The sequence below is a fragment of the Squalius cephalus genome, assembly GCF_949319135.1.
Source record: "Squalius cephalus genome assembly, chromosome: 21".
NCBI lineage: Eukaryota > Metazoa > Chordata > Actinopteri > Cypriniformes > Leuciscidae > Squalius > Squalius cephalus.
Window position 1 is genome coordinate 28775798 of NC_137142.1, and position 23685 is coordinate 28799482.

A 23685-nucleotide genomic window follows, 5' to 3' on the forward strand; every position below is an offset into this window, starting at 1 on the left:
AGTATTATGACCCTATCTTTATTAAGCTTCTTTATCCTTTTTGGAACTTGAAAGCCTTAATCCCTATTCATTGTAATTGCATGGAAAATTACTCCTTTTGTGTTGCACCGGAAAAAAGAAAGTCATACGTGTTTGGAACAACGTGAGGGTTTATGAGTGATGAAAGAATTGTTATTTTTTGGGTAAACTATTACTTTAAGTGATGCACAATTGCCAAAATGCCATTGTAGAGTAAGAGACAACTCTTGCATTAGACAAACTGTAAGAATTTAGGTCCACTTATATAAAACAACCAGCTTGGTATCTTTGGTTGGACAGCAGAAGCAGCCAGATTGCTTTAAGGCTATTGTTTATGGTCTCAGCGGCAAATGTATAGAGACAATGCTCTGAAATCCCGTTCGGTTTGAACACAGCCTCACACAATCTTTGTTTCACCCCCTTTCAAAACCTATGCTTCAGAGATTAGGGCCAGCACCAAAATAAATAAATAAAAATAAACAGCTTAAAGCAAGGTTTGATCTGGATGGGGTTTTTTTTTTCTAATTTGATTTCTTCCCAGACTTCCTGTGAGCTAAGGAAGAGAAATGTCAGTCTTTCAGACAGGCCGCTGATGAAAAGGAGCCCGGGCCAGAGAATTGAACTGCAGGGAGATGCTATGGAAACAGCCACAAGGACAGACTCGCATGATCAAAGGCCTCTGAGAAAGAAAGAAAAAAAATCCTTAAAAAGGCCAAAACAAGACAGTCAATTTCAACCAGAACTAAGGATAAAAATGTGTTCAAAGTGATGCCATGGGAGCAGGCCTCAGCTGCAGTGAGAGAAATCAAGACAAGCCGATGAAGGAGGCAGTGCATCAGAGTAGTGGAGGACAAAGGCGCAGCTTACCCAGTTCTGTTATCATTTGTATGTTGGTTCCACTGTTTTTTTCCTGACTGAATGAAACCAAAGGCAGTAGTTTGCCAGGCTTAGCTAATGATGATAAAACAGTGTTGAGGGGAGACAGTTATTGAAACAAGTTCAAAGCCAGAGAAAAAGAAAGCATAAAAGAGAGTATCATGTCAAGAGTGGGATTAGAAATCTAAAGGTACAGCGTCAGGATGAAGCGCTTCTGTAAGAACTCCATGGAACAGTTCAGCCGTGTTTGTTCATGATAACGGGGATGTTGTGCAAGCTTAGGTATCTACTGCACTGCAAATAGGGGAAAGATTACTATGAACCATTTAGAACAGAAAAACGTGTAATGTGTAATCGCACATATTCCAACACTGATACTGCAGGCCTGATTTACCAGGAGCTCCATTGACAGTCAATGATTCGCTTGTGTAGAGAACTGAATATGTCCGGTTTGCTGGCAATCTGCTGATAAAGATGTGTTTAAAAAAAGTAACTGTGAATTGTTTAACTGAATTTTACGCTACATGTACCTTTACACAATTTAAACTGCAACAAACTTCTAGTTAAATTATTACAGCAAAACCTCGGTATCAGTTTGATCCACTGAACCGATGATCCATATGAGTTCTTTAAATGGCTGATGGTGATACCGAGTTCTTTAAATGGCTTGATGGTGATACCGACATCTAGATAGTGGCCGATAGCCCATATATTTATTTATACTATAATTTAAAACTATTATACTATAATTTAATGATGACAAGAAGACGTACATTTTACACAATGTATAACAACAACTGGAATTGGAACAAAAAATGGAATTTATTCTAAATGGAATATTCAGCATCATTACTCCAGCCCTCAGTGTCACACGATCCTTCCGAAATCTTTGTTTTCTTTTATCCTTGAAAGAATAGAAAGTTCAAAAGAACAGCATTTATTTGAAATAGAAATCTTTGTAACATTATATATGTCTTTACTGTAATTTTTGATCAGTTAAATGTGTCCATGCTAAATCAAATTATTGTAATTATTTATTTCAACAACAACAAAAAAAAAAAATCAAACTAACCTCCCAACCTTTGAATGGTAGTATATATTATCCATTGATTTTGATCCATTGATTATCCATTGACAATTATAAATTATACTGAGTGAGTATTAATAAACGACATGTACTTACTATAGGGTTAGGTTTAGCATTAAGGTGTGGTTTAAAGTTAGTTACATGTAATTTATATTGTAACTACATGTGACGTGTAACAAGGAAACTTTATTCCATTACTTCCGTTACTGACTTGTTACTCAGAGTCAGTATGTAAATGCAGTTACACTTTATTTTAAGGTGCCGTTGTTACACTGTAATTATACATTTAAGTAATGAGTAATATTAAGTTACAACATTAACTTACTATAGGGTTAAGGTTTGGTTTGATTTAAGAGTAATTGCATGTAATTTTGTTATCAGTTATTTATAATTATTACTATAGTAACGGCATGTAAAAATGACACTAAAATAAAGTGTTACCATAAATGCTAAATGTTTGTCTTTTAGTGCTTTAAGAATAACTCCTCTCCATTTTGAGTTCATTTTGAGAGCACTTCAAATTTCCTGTTAGCCATGATCATCTGAGTATCTTAGGAAAACAACATGTGAATATTTATTTAAGAAATAACCAATTCACATCACGATAAACAAGTGGCAATTTATGTTAACTACACTTTTAGCATGTCTACAATTCTTCTATTATAAGATTGAATATCCAGCTTCTTGCTTCTTGAATTACAGAGGGACACTGTCAAGAGGCTGAAAATATCCTCTCAACACAAAGTCAAACTCTAGCTTTTGGATTAGTCAATGTCAAGTATTAGTCAATGTCTTTAAGGACACATGACATGGTGAGCCTTTATATACGATTCTAATGATTATAATGATACTTGAGTAAAATAAAGATATTTTTTATTATTATTTGTTTCACTTCTACCAATATGAAAACGCCAGCAAACATTAGTAAACCAGGCCCTGTGTGTCCCAGATGTAGGACTTTGTAACCCCTCAGGGAGGAGGACTTCTGGATCTAATGTATGTCTTAGCAGAACATATGTGAATGTGTGAGGAGCGTGTTTTGAATGAAGTTTTAAGTGTCTGTAAGGCCCATTCTCTTTCGAAGGCTTTCTGGTGTAACACGCTGTAATTGGGTCAGTGGAGAGTTGGAGCGGCCGGTCTCTGGTGCTTTAGTGCCCTCTGAGATCTAAAACTTTCATGAGTCCCCCCACCATGGGAATAGTGCCACCCTCATTGTTATTTATAAATGAATCCATTTTGCTACTACATGCTTTTTTTCTCTCCCTGTAAGTCTAGGTCTCTTCCAGTGCATTAAAGGCACAACTGACGAGGACGCGACTTTGACCCAGTCGGTGAAATATTCAGGTGTGCCATTATACACATCACAGACACATACCTCATAAGAAACACATCAGTGTAACTTGATAGGGGAGTTTAGATTCTAATCACACTTGACTTTGACATGTTAGCAGTATGACTGCAGTTGCGTCTCACCAAGTTCAGTTATGATCGGGATGTTTGATCCCGTGGTGACGGATGCCTGCCGCACTAAGCCGTGCACTGGACTGTTATCAGGAGATGACCTATCCATCCCCGGAGGTGTGAAACCTGGAAGAGAAAGAGGAATGAGACTGTCAAATTCTCTACTCTGCTTACAGTGCCAAAAAAAAAAAAAAAAGGTTTACAATGGTGAGATTAGATTATTGAAGATTTTCTTTGTACGATTCTAAATGTACTGAACATACTGTAGAGTTTGTGGTGGTAGGATACGAGTGGACTGTCATGCTAGTCTAAAACAGTGAAATATAGATCATCCGTTTCTAAGGGTCAGCTCAGGTATATTTAGCATTTGATGCCTTCCATCAACCAGCAGGTATAAATTTTATATGCTGTTCATTTTGTTACCGTAAAACTGGTGAAGTGGATCCTGAAAACCTTTTATGCGAAATGCCATGAAATACAAGCAGGAGTGACAAGAGTATGAATTCACATGACTTGACACTTTTGCATTTCCTCAAGCTGACAAGTAAACACTTTAAATCAGTAATGCTATATGCATAATGCATTGGCCCTGTTTTGACATCCATCGACTGGAGAAAAATGCAAGCGTATAGTTTTTACAGTGACAAACATAATGCAGGGAAAAGATTCAGGTCAAAGTTTTCAAAGGCCTGCAGAATTCTGTACAAGAGGTTGTCCTTTTCAATGGAGAAGTTCGATAGACTAGCTTTCTTTATAGATCTTAACAAAAGAATACACAACAGAGAGAGAGATTAAGACTTTGTCTTAAATGTGCAGAGAATAATCACGTCTCCTGTTGTGTGAATTGTGAAGACATCAGATATGCAGTGACAGTCAGAGTCAACCATCTGGCATTCTGAATAACATATTTGCTTCAGCTTATAAATAAGAGCAATTTGGATGCTGATACAAAAGAGCGATAGTACTGTTGATTGTATTGTTTTTTTATTGTTTATTTTTCATAGATTTGCTGGATAAGTGTACAAATATTTCACATTATAAAGCATCTCAACAATTCAATGACTATTATTATATCAGAATTTGGTCATATTCTCTCATAACCAGATTAAGTAAACATTCTGATCTCTATAAAAATGAATAAGACAGCTGGTATGTGCCTGTGTTAACCAGAATTTTGGGTCAGAATATTCAGAATGTCCACTGAAACTAAACATTAAAGGAGAACTCCGGTCAATTTTAACATTGAGCTCATTTTTTTGTAAATTTGGAGTGCTGTCAGTACAGAGAACAACGACAAAAATCGGTGTTGCCTACACCGTGTTATCCTCTTTTTAAAATTTGCACCCTGTTGACTTCAATGGGGCAAGTTTTAAACCTGCTTTTAGCCTCTTAACATCCTTGATGTGTCATTACAAGTGCACAGGTCATGTGAGTGATTCCTTCGGAGTGAACGCAGGTCAATCTGACTGCAGTAGATGTGAAAGATATGAATAAAAATGTTATTTATTTAGCCAGCGCTCATACCTGTATTTACATCCTGTTTTCGGTCAAAGTCCATAGTAATCGATTGTCGAGTTCACGCGCATTGGTTTAGTACCTATGATCATGCACGTGAACTCGACAATCGATTACTATGGACTTCGACCGAAAACAGGATGTAAATACAGGTATGTGCGCTGGCCGAATAAACATCATTTTTATTCATATCTTTCACATCTACTGCAGTCAGATTGACCCGCATTCACTCCGAAGGAATCACTCACATGACCTGTGCACTTGTAATGACACATAAAGGATGTTAAGAGGCTAAAATCAGGTTTAAAACTGGCCCCATTGAAGTCAACAGGGTGCAAATTTTAAAAAGAGGATAACACGGTGTAGGCAACACCGATTTTTGTCGTTGTTCTCTGTATTGACAGCACTCCAAATGTACAAAAAAATGAGCTCAATGTTAAAATTGACCGGAGTTCTCCTTTAATTCATATTCGAGCATCTCCAAACAAACATAATACTAAGTGATAGTAGATAAAGACAGTTGTGAAGTCAAGCAATAGTATTGAGGAACATCTCCAATATTTCCAGAAGAGATAAATATTGTGCATGTTATAGTTTCTGATTATATTTATATAGGAATATGTCAATAGAATTTAAACACATTAAAACTGTCGTATCTTTTAAAAAGTAGTAATCCAGCTAATTTTCAAGACCAAGTCTAACCACATCTCACTTGGTCTTGTGCAACTTTGTGTTTATTGTTGCACATCGATCACACTTCATAAAGTTATTCGCCCTCCACACAGACCTTAAAGTCACGCTATAAATTCTGCTTTAGTTTGTTGTTTTCAACAGTAATGCATTATGTAGCCTGGACTTTGTGTACTTTATTCAAAGACGCCTTAAGCACTGATAGCAGTGTCCTGTGTAGTACTTTCTCCTGGCAAAAGGCTTGCTGATTTATTCAATAACACCCTCTGTGCAAGTTTAACAAGCCGCACTGAAACGGCGAGGTGCTGAGGGTAAGAATATTTACCATGATGTAAATGTATGATGTAATTTATTACACCTATATGGTTTATTTTATTTTATCAAAGATGTGTAATTATGTAACATAAACAATAATAATAAAACTACATATTTGCCAAGTTGGAAGTACAATCTGGGGAAAAGACATGAATAATTTGTTATTTTTATTGCTGCAAAAGTTTACTTGGGAATAAACGGAGAACAAGAAAACTGTTCATTGCGGGATAAATTATGTTCTAATACACTGTTTTAATTAAATAAATCTTTATTACACAACATTGCTCTGCTGTTGATCATGCCAGATGTTGAGTTAAACTAATTGAGAGAGTAGTAATGACCAAGCACTCATGGAATATGTGCACAAACTAGAAATCAGTCACAAATTTCTACACAAAATATTTTGGCTAATTTGATTATGCGTTCAGTCACTAATAAGGCTAAAGTACTTTCAACTCCACTTTGAAATCAGAATTCCTCAAAATCAGCATAGACAATTCAAACAGATTTATTCCGGGCCTGGTAATGACGTTTTCTTCACGTGCACGAAGAGTATGATTACCATCTATTATCATCCACAGCAGAGGGATGTGCTCTTCCTCAACACTACACACTGTTCAGCGCGAGCCTTTGGGACAATATTGGACACATTTCATCTGAAAGCTGTCATTTTGAAGCTTTAAATCCATCTTTCTGTGCAAAAAGTAGATACTCAATAATGGTTGAAATGTTAATTGTTGTGGGCCAGCTTGTGCGGTGTGTATAATTTACGTAATGAAGAGCAGCTGAGAGAGTGAAGCTGCTGATTTGTACAGTCTGTTTAATGATGATGAATCCTGATGGGCACAAGAGGGTTACATGTTTATCTGAATGCATAAACAATCTGTTTGAGTCAATTTGTCGGCAAACAAATCTGCTGCGGTCCAGCAATTGGAGGCAAATTTGCAATCTGCACAAAAACGTTAGGGATGGGTTTTTTTCAGAGCATTGAATACAGGGAAAAAATATAATTCACGTGCTCAGAATTGCATGCAGTTTCCAATAATGGATATACATATGCATGAAATGCAAATTCTTCAATGTATAACAGTCTTTAGTTTCATAGACATTTAATGTTTGCATAAAGTGTCTAAATGACTGTTTAATTGTCTTTCCTAATGCACAAACATTTGAAATGTCAGCCGTGCTTTTATTCTTAGATAATTCATGTCTCCCCTTGTTTTATTAAACCATTTGGGCATATAATTGGACCTTGTTGTCTTTGAAAGCACACAGTAAAGTGCTGGTTTCACAGTCTAAAGCTCTTGAGAGGTATTCTCTACGTGCTGAAGTATTCTTGGCCACTCCTTACCTTGGGAATTAGCCTGCAAGACCCCAATGCTGTCATCAAACTGCATAGATTTGATGTTAAGAGACGCCAAGATGCATTCCTTGTCCTGCAGTGAAGCATCGTCGATATTGTTCTGATTGGCTGACAGGATAACGCACATGTCGCAGAGGTTGATGTTGACGGCTCTTAAATCAGCTCGACTTAATGGCGTACCCTTCAGCGGAGAGAGAGGAAAAAGAGGAAGAAAGAGAAAAACAAATTAAAGACGGCACAGAGCTCAGGGAAATTAGTTAACAAGTATTTACTTTTCTAAAGGCAGTGACATTCAGCTGATCTAACTATGCGCTGAGGGAAGAAGAGATGTAGTCTAATCTAAAGGCTAGCCTTTGCTGATGGCAGCTTTTTGGCTTCGTTTTTCATACTCAGTCAAGGCGATGCTAACAAGCACAAGAGCAGAAAACAAAGCCTGAGATTCACACGACCCACAGGAACCTGCTGCCAGAACATCAACACTTGAAAACAAATTGTGGTGGCGCTACTCCATGCAAAAAGCTTGTAAAAGGGAACATCTGCTGTAAAATAAGGTCTTACTCCTTGAGTCACATGAATGCATAACGTTTACAGACAGCTTGTTTTCTCCAGGTGTAAAAGCTCTAGGCTCATTTACAATGCGTGTATACTCACAGGTAAGATGGAGACTTTGGGGAAGTTGTGAAGTGTTTCCCACTCTCTCCTCAGATAATCTAATGAGCCCACAAACACAATGGGCTTTAGCTCGTGGTAATGGAAGTTGCTTGCTCTCAAAGGCATCACCAAGTTTCGAAGCCCCACTAAAGCTGACGTGACATCTCCGAATATACAGACTACTACATGCCCACTTAAAACCGTCATGGAGGCCTCGCTGCGTGTCTGTGGTGAAAAAGACAGAAACAAAAAAGACAGTTACAATCTCGTCAGCAAGAATGGAATAAGAGCTCATATACTGCCACTTGTTTACAGGGTAAATATATAATGCACTTGCTCAAAATGGCATATTGTAATAATGAGCATACATATGCACAATTCTAAAATGTACAATGGCTTTAGTATCATAGATATTTTATTTAATGTTGACTTAGTAATTGTGTCTCTAAAAGTGCAAATATATGAAATGTCCGTTGACTGTACAACATACACACTAACAAAACATGTCACACTTCTCAAATACATTCAAAACTAGAGTGACCTTGGGTACTTTGAGGAATCATCAGTGATTTCTGTATAATTATTCCCAAATTGTGTTACATGACAAATTTATAATACTAAAAATTATACACATTTTATTAATTGTTTATTATTTATTAATCTTATCATTTTTTTTATTTTTTATTCTTATTTCTCATATATATGACGTTCATTTAGTTTTGTGTGTGTAAAAGAACATGATATAATTCTGTTTTCCCTTAAAGCAAGTAAAATAAGATTTCATAAATGCGAGATTTAATAATAATACTTCTGCTTTTGAAACACTGGATTCAGCATTCAATTTGAGCATGACTGATAATGAAATGAGATGTGAACAGTTTTTATGTGTTTTTTTTGTTTGTTTTCAACTGGACAAAATCAGTGCTATCATAGTGCTACAAGAACATTGCATGAATATGAATGATGTAAATATGGTATTATTTCACTCTCAGATCTTAAGATTGCACTCAAAATGTCCTTAATTCTGAAACAATAAAGGTAAAATTCTTGTGACTAGGTGATTTATAACACACTGCAGTTAGAAAGATACCTACCAGAATGACCTTCTCAATTTCTTTGGATGGACACCAGTGAAACATTCCAGTAGAGTCGTATCTTTTCACATTAGCATCCATGTTCTCAATCTGCTCGTTTCCCGGAATGAGCAGAGGGTCATGTCTGAAAAGAGAGCATAAGGAGGAGAAAATGTGTAAGAAGAAAACATGTTCGCTGGCCCTATTTGCAAATGAAGGTTAGTAAAAATGCAACAGTGGGAATTTATCTTCTGGGCTTAATTGTGACATTTGTCAAAGGACAAACTTTCTGCACATCTCAATAGACGTCTATCGACAATAAATAAGCAGTAAACAGCCTTGTGCTGACATGGCTTATCATTGTCAGATTGAATTTGTGCATTGGACTCCATCATAACTGCAGCTCTCTCCGGGCTGCCAAGACTGCGGAGTCATCAAAGTCCGCTCCGGTGACAGCACTGGAGTGGAAGAGATGGAGCCAGAGCACTTCAGTGACTGAGTGGCACCAGAATGGAACGCCAATTACCGGCTTTTACTCCGCATCACTCCTGACGTGATGCGTCCAACGGTAAAAGCTTTAACAGAGGCACACTTTAAATATTTTAGGAATTTGCCCAATCACATTTTGCTCCCCCAAACTGAAGGCCATTAAAGTTTCAGCAGCATGTCACGTCTAAACAGGCTAACCTATATCAGCGCGCCCTGCTGAAGCTGATCTGAGGGGCATGTTGACCGTGAAAGAAGTCCCAGCACTTGGGTACAACTCGCATTCATTTTAGTGAACTCCCTTGAAAGCTTTTTAAACTCAGTAGTTGAACTATACAACTGAAAAACAGAATTCACAAACCAAATGTGTGGCCATGTTAATTTGATGCCTGGTCTATGGATGTTTGGTATGAATAGCAACTCAAAAACATGTAGTGGAGTGCTGTTTTGAGCTTGTTATGGTTGCATTCTCTGCCTCAAATACAGAATTATTGGTAGAATTCAATATAGACATGCCTGCACAGTTTAATATACTCAATACAAGAATATATAACACCAATCACAATTTTTTTTCCCAATGTATATTATCAGATATATAAAAATGTCTATTTTCACTTTTGACTGAATTTCAAATCCCATTTGTTTTCGGTCAAATTCAAAAACAATGAAACAAAATGAATTACTGCAATATAACATTATTATTATTGTTATTATTCAAACATTCTTTAAAACAGACAAATAAAATTTGTTGTTTGCATAAATATTCAGCCCGTTATAGCAGAAATGTATGCAGATAAAAATATAGCAAAAAAATTTGCCAATAAATTTGAATTATTAAAATAACTACTAGGGATAGGCAATGTATTAAATATTCCCAATATATGATTTAGATGGCAATAATAAATTCATGAAATTCTTGAGTCATTTCTTTGTGCTATGGGTGTATTTTAGTTCAGGTATATTACAATTTGTTTTCCCTCAGTGACTTTTGAATAGATACTCACGATTTCAGGCCAGTTTTTGTGAGAGACCACAGAACCCTTGTAAATGCATAAAACTGTCAACTAAAACCCACAGTGCAGCATGTTACCGGGACTGAGATGGGCCAAAAAGGCTGCCTTTGAGGAAATGGCCTCGGGGCAGACAACAAAGCCCCATTTCTAAGACACGGCTGCAGGGGAACATGCTCTCTCAGAGTCTGCTCGACCCAGCTATTGTGATAGTATTATCCAAAGTGCTAGATTAACAACCATTTACAAAGGATTTCAACAATTAAACATTTTTTTTTAAACTAGTCCTGTCTGATAATGATAATAAATAAAATGTTATTACATGAAACAGCTCAGCTTTATAAGTTTTGATGGTCTGAAGCTTAAATATAGAGCACGGCCAATAAATTACTGGATTTATCATTGTAATGAATAGCTATTTATTTATTAACACCCGGGTGTATTATTTTATCTCATGAATGTGATGTAATTTAACTGACATAATAATACCGTGCCTGTTATGCCTTGTTCTGCAACACCCTGTAATTAAAACAGCACTAAATGAGGTTTGTAAATTGCATTAGGCCCTTGTTAATCACTCTAATAATGAATGATGGGACCTCTGCCTCACCTTCCATATTTGCATAATGTCAGATAATATTCCGGAAAATTAATTTACACTTAAAATAACTGCACGGTTATGTGAAGCACAAATACTAATTTCAATATTCAACGACTGCACAGACAAAATGCAACAACAGATTTGTGGTAGTAAAAACGTGGAAATTCTAGTCATATTACAAACCTCATGATTACTTTTTCCCTCTATTCCTCTCTCACCTTCCTAAGCAGGTTAATTCAGTGAAACGCGCCGCTTAGACTGTGTTTGATTGCTAAAATATCACATCAGAAATGTGTCAATTAGCATGCGTGCATGAGATGGTATCAGACTGTGTGCAGGTGCTAATAACAGTGAAAGCATTTAGTGCTTTTACACCCTGACTGAATATTTTATTACGTGGCGCATGTTTCACCACTCACTCTACGGACCTCTGTCATTTCAATCTCCCCTCAACATACTGACTGGCGCAGTGCACCTCTGCCAAGATAGCTATCTCTCACCCGCTGTCAGAGCTGCCTGCCAGTCACAAGCACAATCCAACGCGCCATGCCACTCCAGAATAAAATATGTGACGTTACTCGCTGCTGCTAGGGAACCCGACAAATGCATTGTGACTTCCCACAATTAGACGTGTTGTGTCTCCTTTGAAGCGTCCTTTTGAAGCATGATACTGTCATTGTGTAATATTTCAGACATTCTAAATCAACTTTCGCAAATAAAAACACCCAGAAATACATTTATTTCATTTAAAATAGACATTTAAGCTAAAAAGAAAAGGTCTAGAGAACTTTATAGGAAATTATCGGGTACCCTAAGCAGGACAGAAAGTTCTCCATTTAATTGGTATGTCCAGAGGAGCGTCCTAGACGTGCATTTGGGGAAAGAGAGAGCGAGAGAGAACAGAAGTTGCCCTGAGAGCCGGGCGAGCTGCTTTTCAAACAGCGTTCAGCTATTCCAGCGCATCACTTGGCAGTCACTGGCTCCCCGAATCCCTCTCCAGCAGCCTATGAAAGCAGCTCCTCGCTTTGAAAATTTTCCCTATCATGCAAACTGACAAAGGCATACTTTTCAAAAACCCACAGCCAATCTGTTGATCATTATTTATTTACGACAGCCTGGAGGCGCAGAAGCCTGTAAAAACCATACTTGATATGGTATACTCTGGCTGTTTTTCCCTTTCCTGCTTGTTGAATAAAGTATCCCTAAGGCTCCCTCAAACAAACGCTTTTCATTTTGCATAAAACGCACCTTGTAAAGGCGAGGTATTCAATGTATGTTGTAATATATTGACAAGGAGGGCACAGGTTGAGGGAGTCCACGGGTCGGTCTTTGGTAATTTTGATGTTTCGCTCCAGGGCTTTGGCTTGAAAAAGCTTACACCTAGAACAGAGGACCTGTCATCCAGTACCCAAGAGCCAGCTGAACACACAGGCACCCTAAAGCACAGAAAACTTTGACACCGCTTTGAAGCGTTTCAAAACAGGGTAAATAACTCCCAAGAATTATTATCACTTGTAGATCAAAGAGCCGATGCATACATTACATGGCAAACGGGGACCTTCAAATCTGCTCAGAAAAACAGTTTTGTGCTGTAAGTTGAAGAATAAAAAGATCCTTCTGAGCAATCGCTGAAAGCTATTTTTTTTTCATTCCTCTCGCAGTTTATTGTTTAAAACTGAGAGCGAAAAGAAACAATTGAACATTGATCATTTTCACTTGGAAAGCAGACTAAAGGGCGAGATCCTCTGCAGGGCTGACAGTTTACAGTATGTAAAACTCAACATAATTGCTTCTTTTGGGGAGAGATTCATGTTGGAGACCTCTGTCTGGGTTACTTTTTATACGCTACAGCGAAATGCCTTGTGGGTGGCACACAAATGGAAATAAACAAAATAAAATGAAATAAAAATGTTTATTTTTTAAACAAAACAATAGAATGTTAAATAAAAAAAACTATAATTAAATTAAAAGTAAAACATTAAACAAATAAAAGTAAATCTTAGACTAAAAAAAAAAAAAATACAATTAAAACTGCTGTTTCATGTAAAAGATTAATTTAAATATTACATTTTACAACTATTATTAAAGTAATAATAAGCCTGCAACATCATGCTGGCATTATATTATATCACAACTTAGAGAATATGACTAACTGATTTTTCGAAATGCGAAAACAAATAATATCAAGCATGTTGGCTATCACTTTGCAGAAAGTTGCCCCTTCCTCCAGACCTTCAGCAACACTTTCTCACATGATGATGTGCAACGGAGGGCATTGTCTCTGTCTGCATTTTTTACAACCTCTGCATAAACGTCTCCTGGCCACATGGGCGGAAAGCAAGTCCTTTTATCAGTCAAAATCAATTAACAGCATTATAATTCCAGCGGACAGGATAAAAGGAAGGTAATATTTGAATTCATTTTTGATTGCGATGATACATTTCACATATGGCCTTAAGTACGAAAAACACTCCTCACAGGGGTTCCCACAATAGATGAAGAGCCCCGAGGCTAAGTAACCATGCTGGCGTATCTGATTGGTTGGCACCGTCATTAGTGCCACCGCTGTTTAAGAACTACATGTGGACGGGACTGGGGGGAGATGACAGCTGAGACTTTAAAGCAAGAGTATTTTTCAAACAGCTTTTCATAGCTGCTTTCATGACAGAAATATTTCAGCTCTATCATTAACCGCTGACAGGCTGACAGCTCAAACGCCTCGGCCTGAAAGGCCTGCTCTCCCCTCCCCCCTCTCTCTCTCTCTCTCTTTCTCTCCCTCCACACTTTCTTTTTCCTTCTCCCACCATCCCAGCACCATCCGTCCTGTCTCTGCCTCTCTTTCCTTTTGAAGGGTGGAGGGAGCGTCTTGAAATCAATGTCTTACCTCGTCATTTTGGGTGAGCAGTTGGGTGAATTTCGCATGCCTCCGTTGCGTTGCTTCTTTTTGGGTGACAGTGTTGACGGATGCTCATCTTCGACTGCAAACACATGCAAAGAGTGTCAGACTGTGGACAGCTGGGATTGTAAAGTGTGCTGGAGATGACATACTAAAGAACACAAAAGCCAACACTCAATCAATCATTGCAAAAAACACTCAAATCTGAGAAGACCTCCAAAAATAGAAAGATAAGAGTGTTAGTATGGACAAAAGTACACTTAAAGATAGCAAGTACAGACCTGAAGGACAACCATTAAGTTTTACACCCTGTTTTCCATGAATTCTCATGAGTTCTGCTTTTCAAAGAGTTGTGCGGATCTATTTCCATCTGTATCGAAATGATCAAACTCTCTTTTACCTCTCTGTCATTGTTTGGAGGGCATGAGCTTGAACAATGACAGAGAGGAAAAAAAAAGAAAAAGAAGAGTAATTTGGTGTGTGTTTTTTAATGGGTGACTACATGGCAAAATCAATCCTCATCACTCAGAGAGCCGTGAGTGATGGCTCCACTGTGAGTCTGTCCCCCGTACCACAAGCACTCTCAGCGCTGAACAAGCACCCTGAACTGAGCCTTCTCATTCTGAAACGCCTCTCCAAGAGGACATTACTGAGGGACCTGTGAATGTCTCAAGCTCTCCGCTTTATAAACACATCATGTGTGAGCTTTGAAGCTGTCTGAAGGTTGAGCTCCTTAAACTTTTGGAGATGATATGAATATACTAATCTGAAATATTTGAAAACTATAGCTTAACTTAAAGGAATAGTTCACCCTAACCATGAAAATGTCATCATTCATTCACCTTCATTTTCCAAACCTATATGACTTTTATTCTTCCAGGAGTAATTATGAAAAATGTCCTTGGTCCTCTTTTTCATATGACAATAGCGTCAAATTCTGGCCCACGCATCAAAACATTTACCATATCTGAATTGAGCATGAGCACAAATGAGATTTGTGAGTGTTGGAGTAAAATTAAATTTTAGAGTTGCTGTCACTGCATGAAACAAAAGCATGGACATTTTTAAAAATTGCTCCTTTTGTGTTCAACAGAAAAAGAGACAAAACATTTTTTGGGTGAACTGTTCCTTTTAGTAGGGGAGAAATCATTCAATATGATGCAATAAAAACTAATAAATGTTTTCAGCCCTGGAATTTTGCATGTACCAATTTCCATGTATACCACAGTACATAATGTTTTTGTTTTGGAAATGATTTAATATTTCTTATGCTTCACTACTATATTTATATTATACAGTACTATTCAGGGTTTTTTTCTGCATAGCAATGAGTATTTGAGTATGATACCAGGTACTGATCACAACATTTTGGTCTGATTTGTATTAGAGACAAACTAGTAACCGAAAACCAAACTCCAAAACACTGCAAACTTGCTACAGTATAGTGTGGCACTGTTAGAAATCCATCAGCAGCACGGCAAAATATTAGAGACAAATACTGCAAACATATACTTGTATATCTCTGATTTCCCTTTGTCATCTAATTGTTCTAATGAAAAAAGACAAATTAAGCAAAAAGACGCTGTCTGTGTCTTCACCAAATGCCAGTGCTTGACATTTGAAATTACACTGTGGAGGGAGCAATGTGAGACGGTAATCAACTTTAAAAATATCACTACTGATAAGACAGCGGTGCAGTGGCCCTTTGTTCTTTACTATGGTTGTTGAGCGAGTGGCCTGGCTGGGCCGGACCGCTCTCTCCTGCCCTTGCTCCTCCAAATTAGGCGGCGGAGATTTACGAGCTACAGTGGTGCCCTTCAGTAAGAGGCTTAACAATGAAATAACTCCACCTGCAACACAGCCATTTCAGCAAGTCTCTGCTTGTTCCAAATTACATTACGGCACTTTTACAACCTCAATCAAAATAGGATCAGCCCACCAAAGTGTGATTGCTGTTCCATACCACGGGCACCTATAGCCCTCGCTTTTTTGTGTCGCCGATCAGAACGATTGAGCTAGACATCTGTCTCCTCTGCTTCAGAAAGACAACTGGCTGATGCAAGCTTTAACGCACAACAGAGATACAAGAGAAATAAGAAACACTACAGTTTGGGGTGTCTATGACAACGAGTTTACAATGAGGTCTAAAAGTCTGAGATCACAATTATAATCTATTTTAAACCTGGAAATAAACCCAGACTTTGAAAAAAAGTATTGAGAAAGAAAAAATAAAATAAAATAGAATAGAAACAAACGCACTGGAAAAAAAAAACCCAAAAAACATTTTAATTAGTGGTCTTGTATCCCACGGTATTTGATGGGTAAACTACTGTAGCTATTCTGGTACTTCTATACTCCCATTGATGGTGGTTACAGTTGTGGTTACACACATTACACACACACACCCACACATTTAGTGCTGGGACAGGGGGTACATTAGCCACTAGCTGCTCTACATGCACGCGGCAGTGACTGCAGGGACCCATGCAGGAGGAAGGGGTTGTTTGCGGTAGCACTGACTAATGCGTCCTAAAGCACAACCTACAGTGCGTGGGGACGAGCGCGGAGGACAAGGTGCTGGGGCGGTAGCGGTATTTTCCGGGCAGGCTGCGGGCCCGGTTCAGTCCAGCCAGGCTGAGGCGTGACTGTGAGGGCGGTGCCGGAGGGAGCAGACTTCCTTTCCGGTTATTAACAAGAGGGACGGCAGTCGTGGAGCACCCCACAACCGGCAGCACACTGGGAAGAGTGTTGGGAACAGCCATGCTGTTATCCAGTTCGATCGAGCGGTTTTGACAAGTCGCTCTAACTTCCTCCTTTACTGTCAAACAGTGGAAGACAAAACAATGAGAGATGACTGTGATTTCGGTCAGTGACATATACCATTAACAGGTTCCACGAAAAAGAAAAGGAAAAAAAAATTATATTCTTTGTATTCGTGTTAGTTTAATATGGATTTGGATTTTTTTTTTTTTTTTTTATAATGTAATGACTCTAAAAATGTCATGTGGTGTAAGCATCAAACAAAATGTAATAACATATTTACACCTTCAGTGTGACAATCTAAATCATTTAAAAAATAATAATTTTAAATATACTTTTTAGGATCTTTTTTTTTAAATCAATGAAATGTTAATGCAAAAATATCATTACGTTTCTGGGGAGTCGAACCACATGACATTAAACTTGTCACAAGAAAAGTTGATTGTCTAATATTTTTCTAATCAAATGATTTTTTATTTTAAGAGACTTATTAACAGACAGTCAGAGGCTCTGCAGGGGTCCCACAAAAATGTATTGCAAACATACTGCTATCAACTTTAAATTAAAACCAAGTGCCTTGTTAAATAATAATTACAAAATGTAAAATAGTTTTAAATAAGATTTTAAATTGCTATACAAGTCGTCTAAAAGCACATGCCATTAGTGCTTCTAAACTAAATATATTATGATTAAAACACTGCAGCATTCATAATTTATCACTGAACTGCATGAGAATCACATAAATATTTAAGTATGAAAATACAAGTTGACATGATTTTCATTGTTGAGCCATTTATTTCACCCTTTCGATTACCATTTACAGACAGATCCACAAATCTGTGTGCCATAAAGGTAACCGCCGTATTTTTGAATAATTGACGATGACCCCTCAAGTTTTATAAAACACTACTTAACCACTTGCCAAGCGCTTTAGGTGAAATGTTCAATGTGACATTTGCTTTTCCATTGCTAATAAACATTAATTAATTAGAAGCACTTTCTTCCCTGCCTGCTCTGCGACAAGACAGAACAAAGCATGAACATATTATTCCTGATAACCGTCAGAATGAATCAGGTCACAGTGCAGGTAGGAGATGTGCTTGCACAAGGGAACACGGCAATCTCTTTACAATCTGCCTCAATATACGGCAAAGCAGTGTTAAAACAACATATCTAAAATGTGTGAAAATCAATACTTCATACAACACACGAAAATGTCTTAGATTAAGCTGCGAAAAGGACCAAAATAACAAACAATCTGCTGTCTGACAGACGGGAGTATGCAGTGTGTATAAGGGACCTGAAGTGTTTCACACAGGGAGTTATCAAGCTCACCGCCTGCCACCCGAGCCATAAGACTCCAGCCTAATGCTATCTACATAAAAGGCAAGAGGTTAACCAATATCTGGTGTAAGTGGAAAAGCAGTTTCCGCCCGCTCCCCAAACCTTGCTCAGAGCAATAAATAGATGGTTATTTCTGCCGTCAGCTGCCGCATAGATTTAAAGGCCGCCACAGATAACTCCTGGATTCATCTGGCCCCTGTCAAACACGAGTAGCATTATACAGAGAACATCCGCTGTGGCACTTTCACTGTGGATTTACAGTAATCCAGACGGCAACTGTCCCTTTATGAAATGCAAATCCTGTGACGAGCCACAATTGTGCATTCTTATCAAGGCCATTGTTAAATTATAGAAAGCACATCTGTGAGAAAATCCATTTTGAAACTTTATAGAATTTGATGGTGTCTCTAAATAAATAAATAAATTCGCTATACATACACTTGCAATCATTTTACTTCACCTAAATTCTCTTAATTATTATTTATTTATTTATTGATTATTTTGCTATTAAAATCATTTTTTGTCCTTCAGATGCAGAAATAGAACACAAAACATTTAAACAATAAACACTCACTTCAGCCTATTAACTATGCAAATACATAATGAAACGATTACATATGACATTAAAACACACGAAACGGTTACATATGAAATGAAACTTAATAGCAATAAAGCTAAACCTCTCTCAGCATTAGTTTGGCGTCTGATTTACCTAAAACAAATTTAGCTGCATGTGAACCGAACCCCAGACTGTGGCTGTGATCCCATTTCCCTGGAGTTGTAGCGCCATCTGCTGTTGATGGCGTCACAACACAGAAACGTATCTAAGACTCCACACATGCGTGCAATACATCATAGCATTTCTAGCTCTTCAATCATCCCTCGCAAGGACACGGAGCTCTTTATGCAACATCTGGATTTCATATGGATGCCTCTATTCAGCACCTGACCTTTCTCATGCACATGTTTTAAAGTCGAGCAGCCCCTCTGATGCATTTGACCAGAACCCAGTGCTGAGAAACTGTCATCACGGCCCCCCTTCCCATCAATCCCCAGTAATCTACAGAGAGCTGAGGATGGCAGCTTTTGTGCTGTAATGCTAGTTGGGGTAAAATCAAAAGCAAAGAGCCAAAGCAGGCAGGTTGCACGAACGAATGGGGGAATGAGGAAAACAGAGAAGTACACTTACGTGATCTGACATATCCGTTAAACTTATATTTGGCTGAGGGGAACGCAGAGACCAAAGTGTGGATACAAAAAGGAAAAAAGAGAGAATGAGTGTGAGATAGACAGCAGAAAGACAGTACATCACACTTACACAAGGACAGAGAGGAAGAAAAGTCAAGTTAACAGCAGTTAGAAGCAAAAAAAGGATGATGAAGATAATCATATAAGCAGGAGATGATTAAAGAAACAAAAAAACAAAAGAGGTGATTAGTGAAGGGACTGGACTTAAACGAAGCGATGAAAATCAAGCTGCCTGTTCAGTGTTTTCCACATCACGGATCCATTTTAAGAGTCAAATGATGGATTCTCGTCCCAAGACCGATGACGAACATACTGCCCAAATCCGAACAACCTCACAAGGATCATTATGGTATTTGGAATTTGGCTGGGGAAAAGAGAATGCTTTGATAAGTCATCATTTTATCCTTGACACTCAATTTGATGAAAACCAGTGAAACCGATCAAACAGATGTTAGCAATCTTGAGGCTTTACCAAATAGTTAAACAACAAATTACAGATGTCTCCCATCACATAATTGCTTCCGTAAAAATTAAATGCTGCCAGCTGATCATTTTTGATCAGTAATTACTATCTTGTCAACTGCAGATGAACGCCTAACTGTAGGCATAGCATTCTGGGAGAATCAAGATACTGTATGCCACAAATTTGTGACAAAGCAAACAACCTTTAAGCTATTAAAGTGAATATTAACTGATGTTTTGAATGCATGATTTGCCATTTTCTTTCCGTAATGTTTTGTATTTCTGAATGAAAAAATAGCAACCAATATTTGTGATATTAATATAATTTCATGTTTAATATTACATTTTTAAATGAACTAATATTGCAATATTTAAAAAAAATTTTTTATTAATATCACAATATTTCAATAATAAACAAATATTTTAATAAATAAATATTTACAATTATTTAGCCTACTTAATTAATTAAATATATACATTTTTAAAATGTGTGTGGGACTTGGGTTCTTAAAAAGTAGCTATTATGGTATTATGCAATAGCCTGTGAAGTCTAAGGATGTTTTCACACTGTGTTTGATTGCCTGGTCCGAACCAGAGTTTGATTGCTTCCCCTCCCCCACTGGATAATGTTCACATTATATTTTTGCATCCGAACCATGGTGCGTTTGCATCATCAAGCAGCAGCTGTTTACCCGTTGCATGGTAACGACGATGCAGGAGAAGGCAGCAAAATGCATAGCGTTACTCACCTAACTTTTATATTTTGGTTTTTGAAATACATTTCAGAGGAAGATCAGGCCATTTTGATGAAACATTATGAGGCCAAACTATTTTTGTCTTTGGAATAAAAAGTGATAAATCATTTAAAAAATAAATAAATAAATAAATTGTGTCAATTTTGATTTCATGTTGACTTTAAGCTATGAGTTTGAGTTTATCTTGCAGACAATCATAATGAGGGATGTGTTCAGAGGCATGTAGGATGTTCTATACTGCAGCCCCCATCGTTGCAAAGTCTCATCTTTCGTTACAAGTACTGTATCTGATGCCATAAAGGTCACATCGCAGGCCCAGGGCGGGGCGGTGACACAAGCGCTCAAGCAGGGGCCCCGCGCCGGTCCTGGCATATGTCGCTTGCGATCTGCGGGCGCAGGAAGAGTCGGCCGACTCTTTGGCTAGCATCTGTCCTACACGGCGGAGGGGATGACCGGCCCTGCTCCTGCCTGGTGGTAAGGAACTGTCAGGTTGAGTTTAATGACACACCAGCTGAGCTGGGGAAATGAAAATGCAAACATAATTTTCATGTCAGGCTGCATAAGAGCCGACGGTGCTGAGTTCCACCCTGCAAGGAGCGGACAAGATCCACTCTCTGGGCTGCGCCGTGCCGCCCCACCCAGCCATCCTCGGCACATCCTCGGCAAACTCCATAACCATCCAGAGCAGGCAGGACAAGAGGGAAAAAGGAGAGAAAAAATGCCCCGAAGAATCAAAAAAAGCAGTGACCTCTCTCCCTTCCCTCTCAGTATGCCAGCCTTGCCAGGCGATTGTTGTTTACAAAACAGGCATGTCTAAGATTGCCCTGCTGGAAACTTCCTTGTGAAGGCTCATAAGTTCAAAACAGGAATTAATACCCTTTGCAATGCGGAGCACCTTGAGAGTCTTTAAAGCTCGTGTAATGAGGGGATAAGTCTCGGCAGGTGGAGCGGAGGGACTGTTATTGTCATTGTAACTTAGAGCGGAGGCAGCTAACTCACTCGTACAGTATATTTGCTCCCTAAAGCCTGCACTTGCAGAGATAAAAAAAAAAAAAAAACTCTTCTTAATAGTGTGCAGTGCACTAGAGCTATAATGAGTGTTACATTGCTCCCTACTCCTTGTCAAAGACTCTCTGGGCATTGACTGCAGCCAAAAGAGTGACAGTGTCGGCTTTTCACACATCTCATTTTCATACTAATAATTCTTTGTCTGGCTTTGGAAGAAAGGAGCATTACCATCCTGAGTGATGCATGCAAAGAATCAGAACAAAAAGTGCATGAGGGCTGTTTGAGAAAGCGCCCACCAGGGAACATCACTTCTGTAAAACAGAGTGCATTTACTGTCACGTGTTTCATGCATTCAGCAAAATTACTGCATCCAGGGGAGTAGTATTTATTTCAGTAATAACTGAGCTACTATAATGTGCAGGTATAAAACCACCATATCATGCTTAGAGCAGGGATGTGGTGATATTTATGCTTTCTGAACACAAGTGGTGAGTGCCAGTAGTTATGTTTCCATTCAAATTGTGAATGTAATTTATGAAGAAATGTAGAAAAAAAATATAACAAATAAGGTAGCACTTCCACCCCACATGCTTAAAAGAACAAAATAATAATCTTTAGGAAAACTGGTGCAAAACAGAAATGCAAATGGAAGTTGTTGTCACAGAGGAAGCCACTGTGGCTTGCAGTGTGGAGCGTGCGATCAAAACAAATGTAAATTAAAATAAAATATATAGAAAGAAATTTTAAAGAAAGAAATATATATGTATATATAAAGACATTTTCAGAACAAGGTAAATAACGATGAAGTGCTCAAAGAATTTCATCAGAAAATCATTACTGATTGAGCAAAATCAAAGTCAGATGGAGGAACTCTGTGAATTCCTCATCATAGAGATGTAATGCTAGATCTGAGGCAGAACCGATGGGAGTGAGTCAAACAAAGCCGCAGCTGGCATTAGCTGTCAGCCTTGTCGAAAACGCACTCAATTCAGAAAGAAATCGGCAGCAATGAAACCAATGAAGGATGACGCTACATGAAGAGATCAGCAACTATGTAATGACCAGTAACTGGTATCCAGGGATATCACCACAGACCAAAACACAAGACACAAAGTCAACCTCATCATAGGGTTTGATGCTAATCTAAGCTGATGTGGCGAACAGTCGGAAGGCAGTTGTAGAGGAAATGCGATCGCCTGAACTGACCCCTGCTTTTATAGTAGGTCGCACCGCTGCCATTCCTAATTGACAGACGCTTTAGTATTTCACATCTGCTAAGGCTTAATGAGAAGACCCCTGTTCAGCGCTGTCCTTTACACAACTAACTGCGTCAGTCATCTGACCTCATCCAATCGGCTGAGTCACCGCCATCTCAATTGAGTTCCTGTCAGGAGATCTCTTTTTAACTTTCCCATTGAGCCTGACAGTCCCACTGTGGTATACAAGGCATTAAATAAAGCACATTGACTTTTTCTCCCCTGATTGCTGGCTAAGAGAAAATCATCGAGGAGGATCAGATCCTGTGGAAAGGGGGAGAGTTTGACGTGTTTTTTCAATTGCACCTAAATGTGGACTTTACTAAAGGAAGAGGTTTTATTTCAGCCAGTGGAAATGGTGGAGGCATTAATGGCTTGCGGTTGTAAAACATGATTGTCCAAGAATAGCAGAAAAGACATTGCCAGTTTATACTTACTCTTTATGAACAGAAGAATCTCACTTAAGATCCCTTTCAATCACAATCTAGCGTTTGGCATGTGAATTAAAGATGATTTTAATAAATAACAGACATATATAGTTCTGACTGTTTATCATTTACTGATATCCTTCCAATTTTGCTCAATTACAAATATAATCAAAAGGGATCTTGACCAGTGAGATGGACATTTGAGTTACATTTGCTTGTTTCTAATATTTGAAATAGGAAAAGACGGCATGTGATAATTGAACACATTCAAAATTCAAAGACCAAAATATTTTGGGTACCCAGTGTTTGAACCTGTGGGGAAAAAACAGTTAGTCATTTGTTTGCATGTTTCCTAACCTGAAGAAGGGTCTTCAAAAAAAAA

General features: G+C 38.2%; 1 protein-coding gene across 6 annotated transcripts in view; it reads right to left on the reverse strand.

Moving 5' to 3' along the window:
- The window catches only part of kcnma1a (potassium large conductance calcium-activated channel, subfamily M, alpha member 1a), a 185309-nt gene that overhangs the window by 12079 nt on the left and 149545 nt on the right, over positions 1 to 23685 (reverse strand). For 3 of the 6 annotated variants that reach the window (XM_079855912.1, XM_079855911.1, XM_079855910.1), the window contains 5 exons: positions 14031 to 14124; positions 9071 to 9194; positions 7977 to 8201; positions 7314 to 7506; positions 3455 to 3568 (listed from right to left, as the gene is read on the reverse strand). In XM_079855912.1, coding sequence (XP_079712038.1) covers positions 3455 to 3568; positions 7314 to 7506; positions 7977 to 8201; positions 9071 to 9194; positions 14031 to 14124 — 750 coding nt within the window. Of the gene's footprint in view, positions 1 to 885; positions 970 to 3454; positions 3569 to 7313; positions 7507 to 7976; positions 8202 to 9070; positions 9195 to 14030; positions 14125 to 19335; positions 19369 to 23685 lie in introns of all 6 variants that reach the window. The other 3 variants (XM_079855909.1, XM_079855908.1, XM_079855907.1) reach the window with 2 other exon arrangements.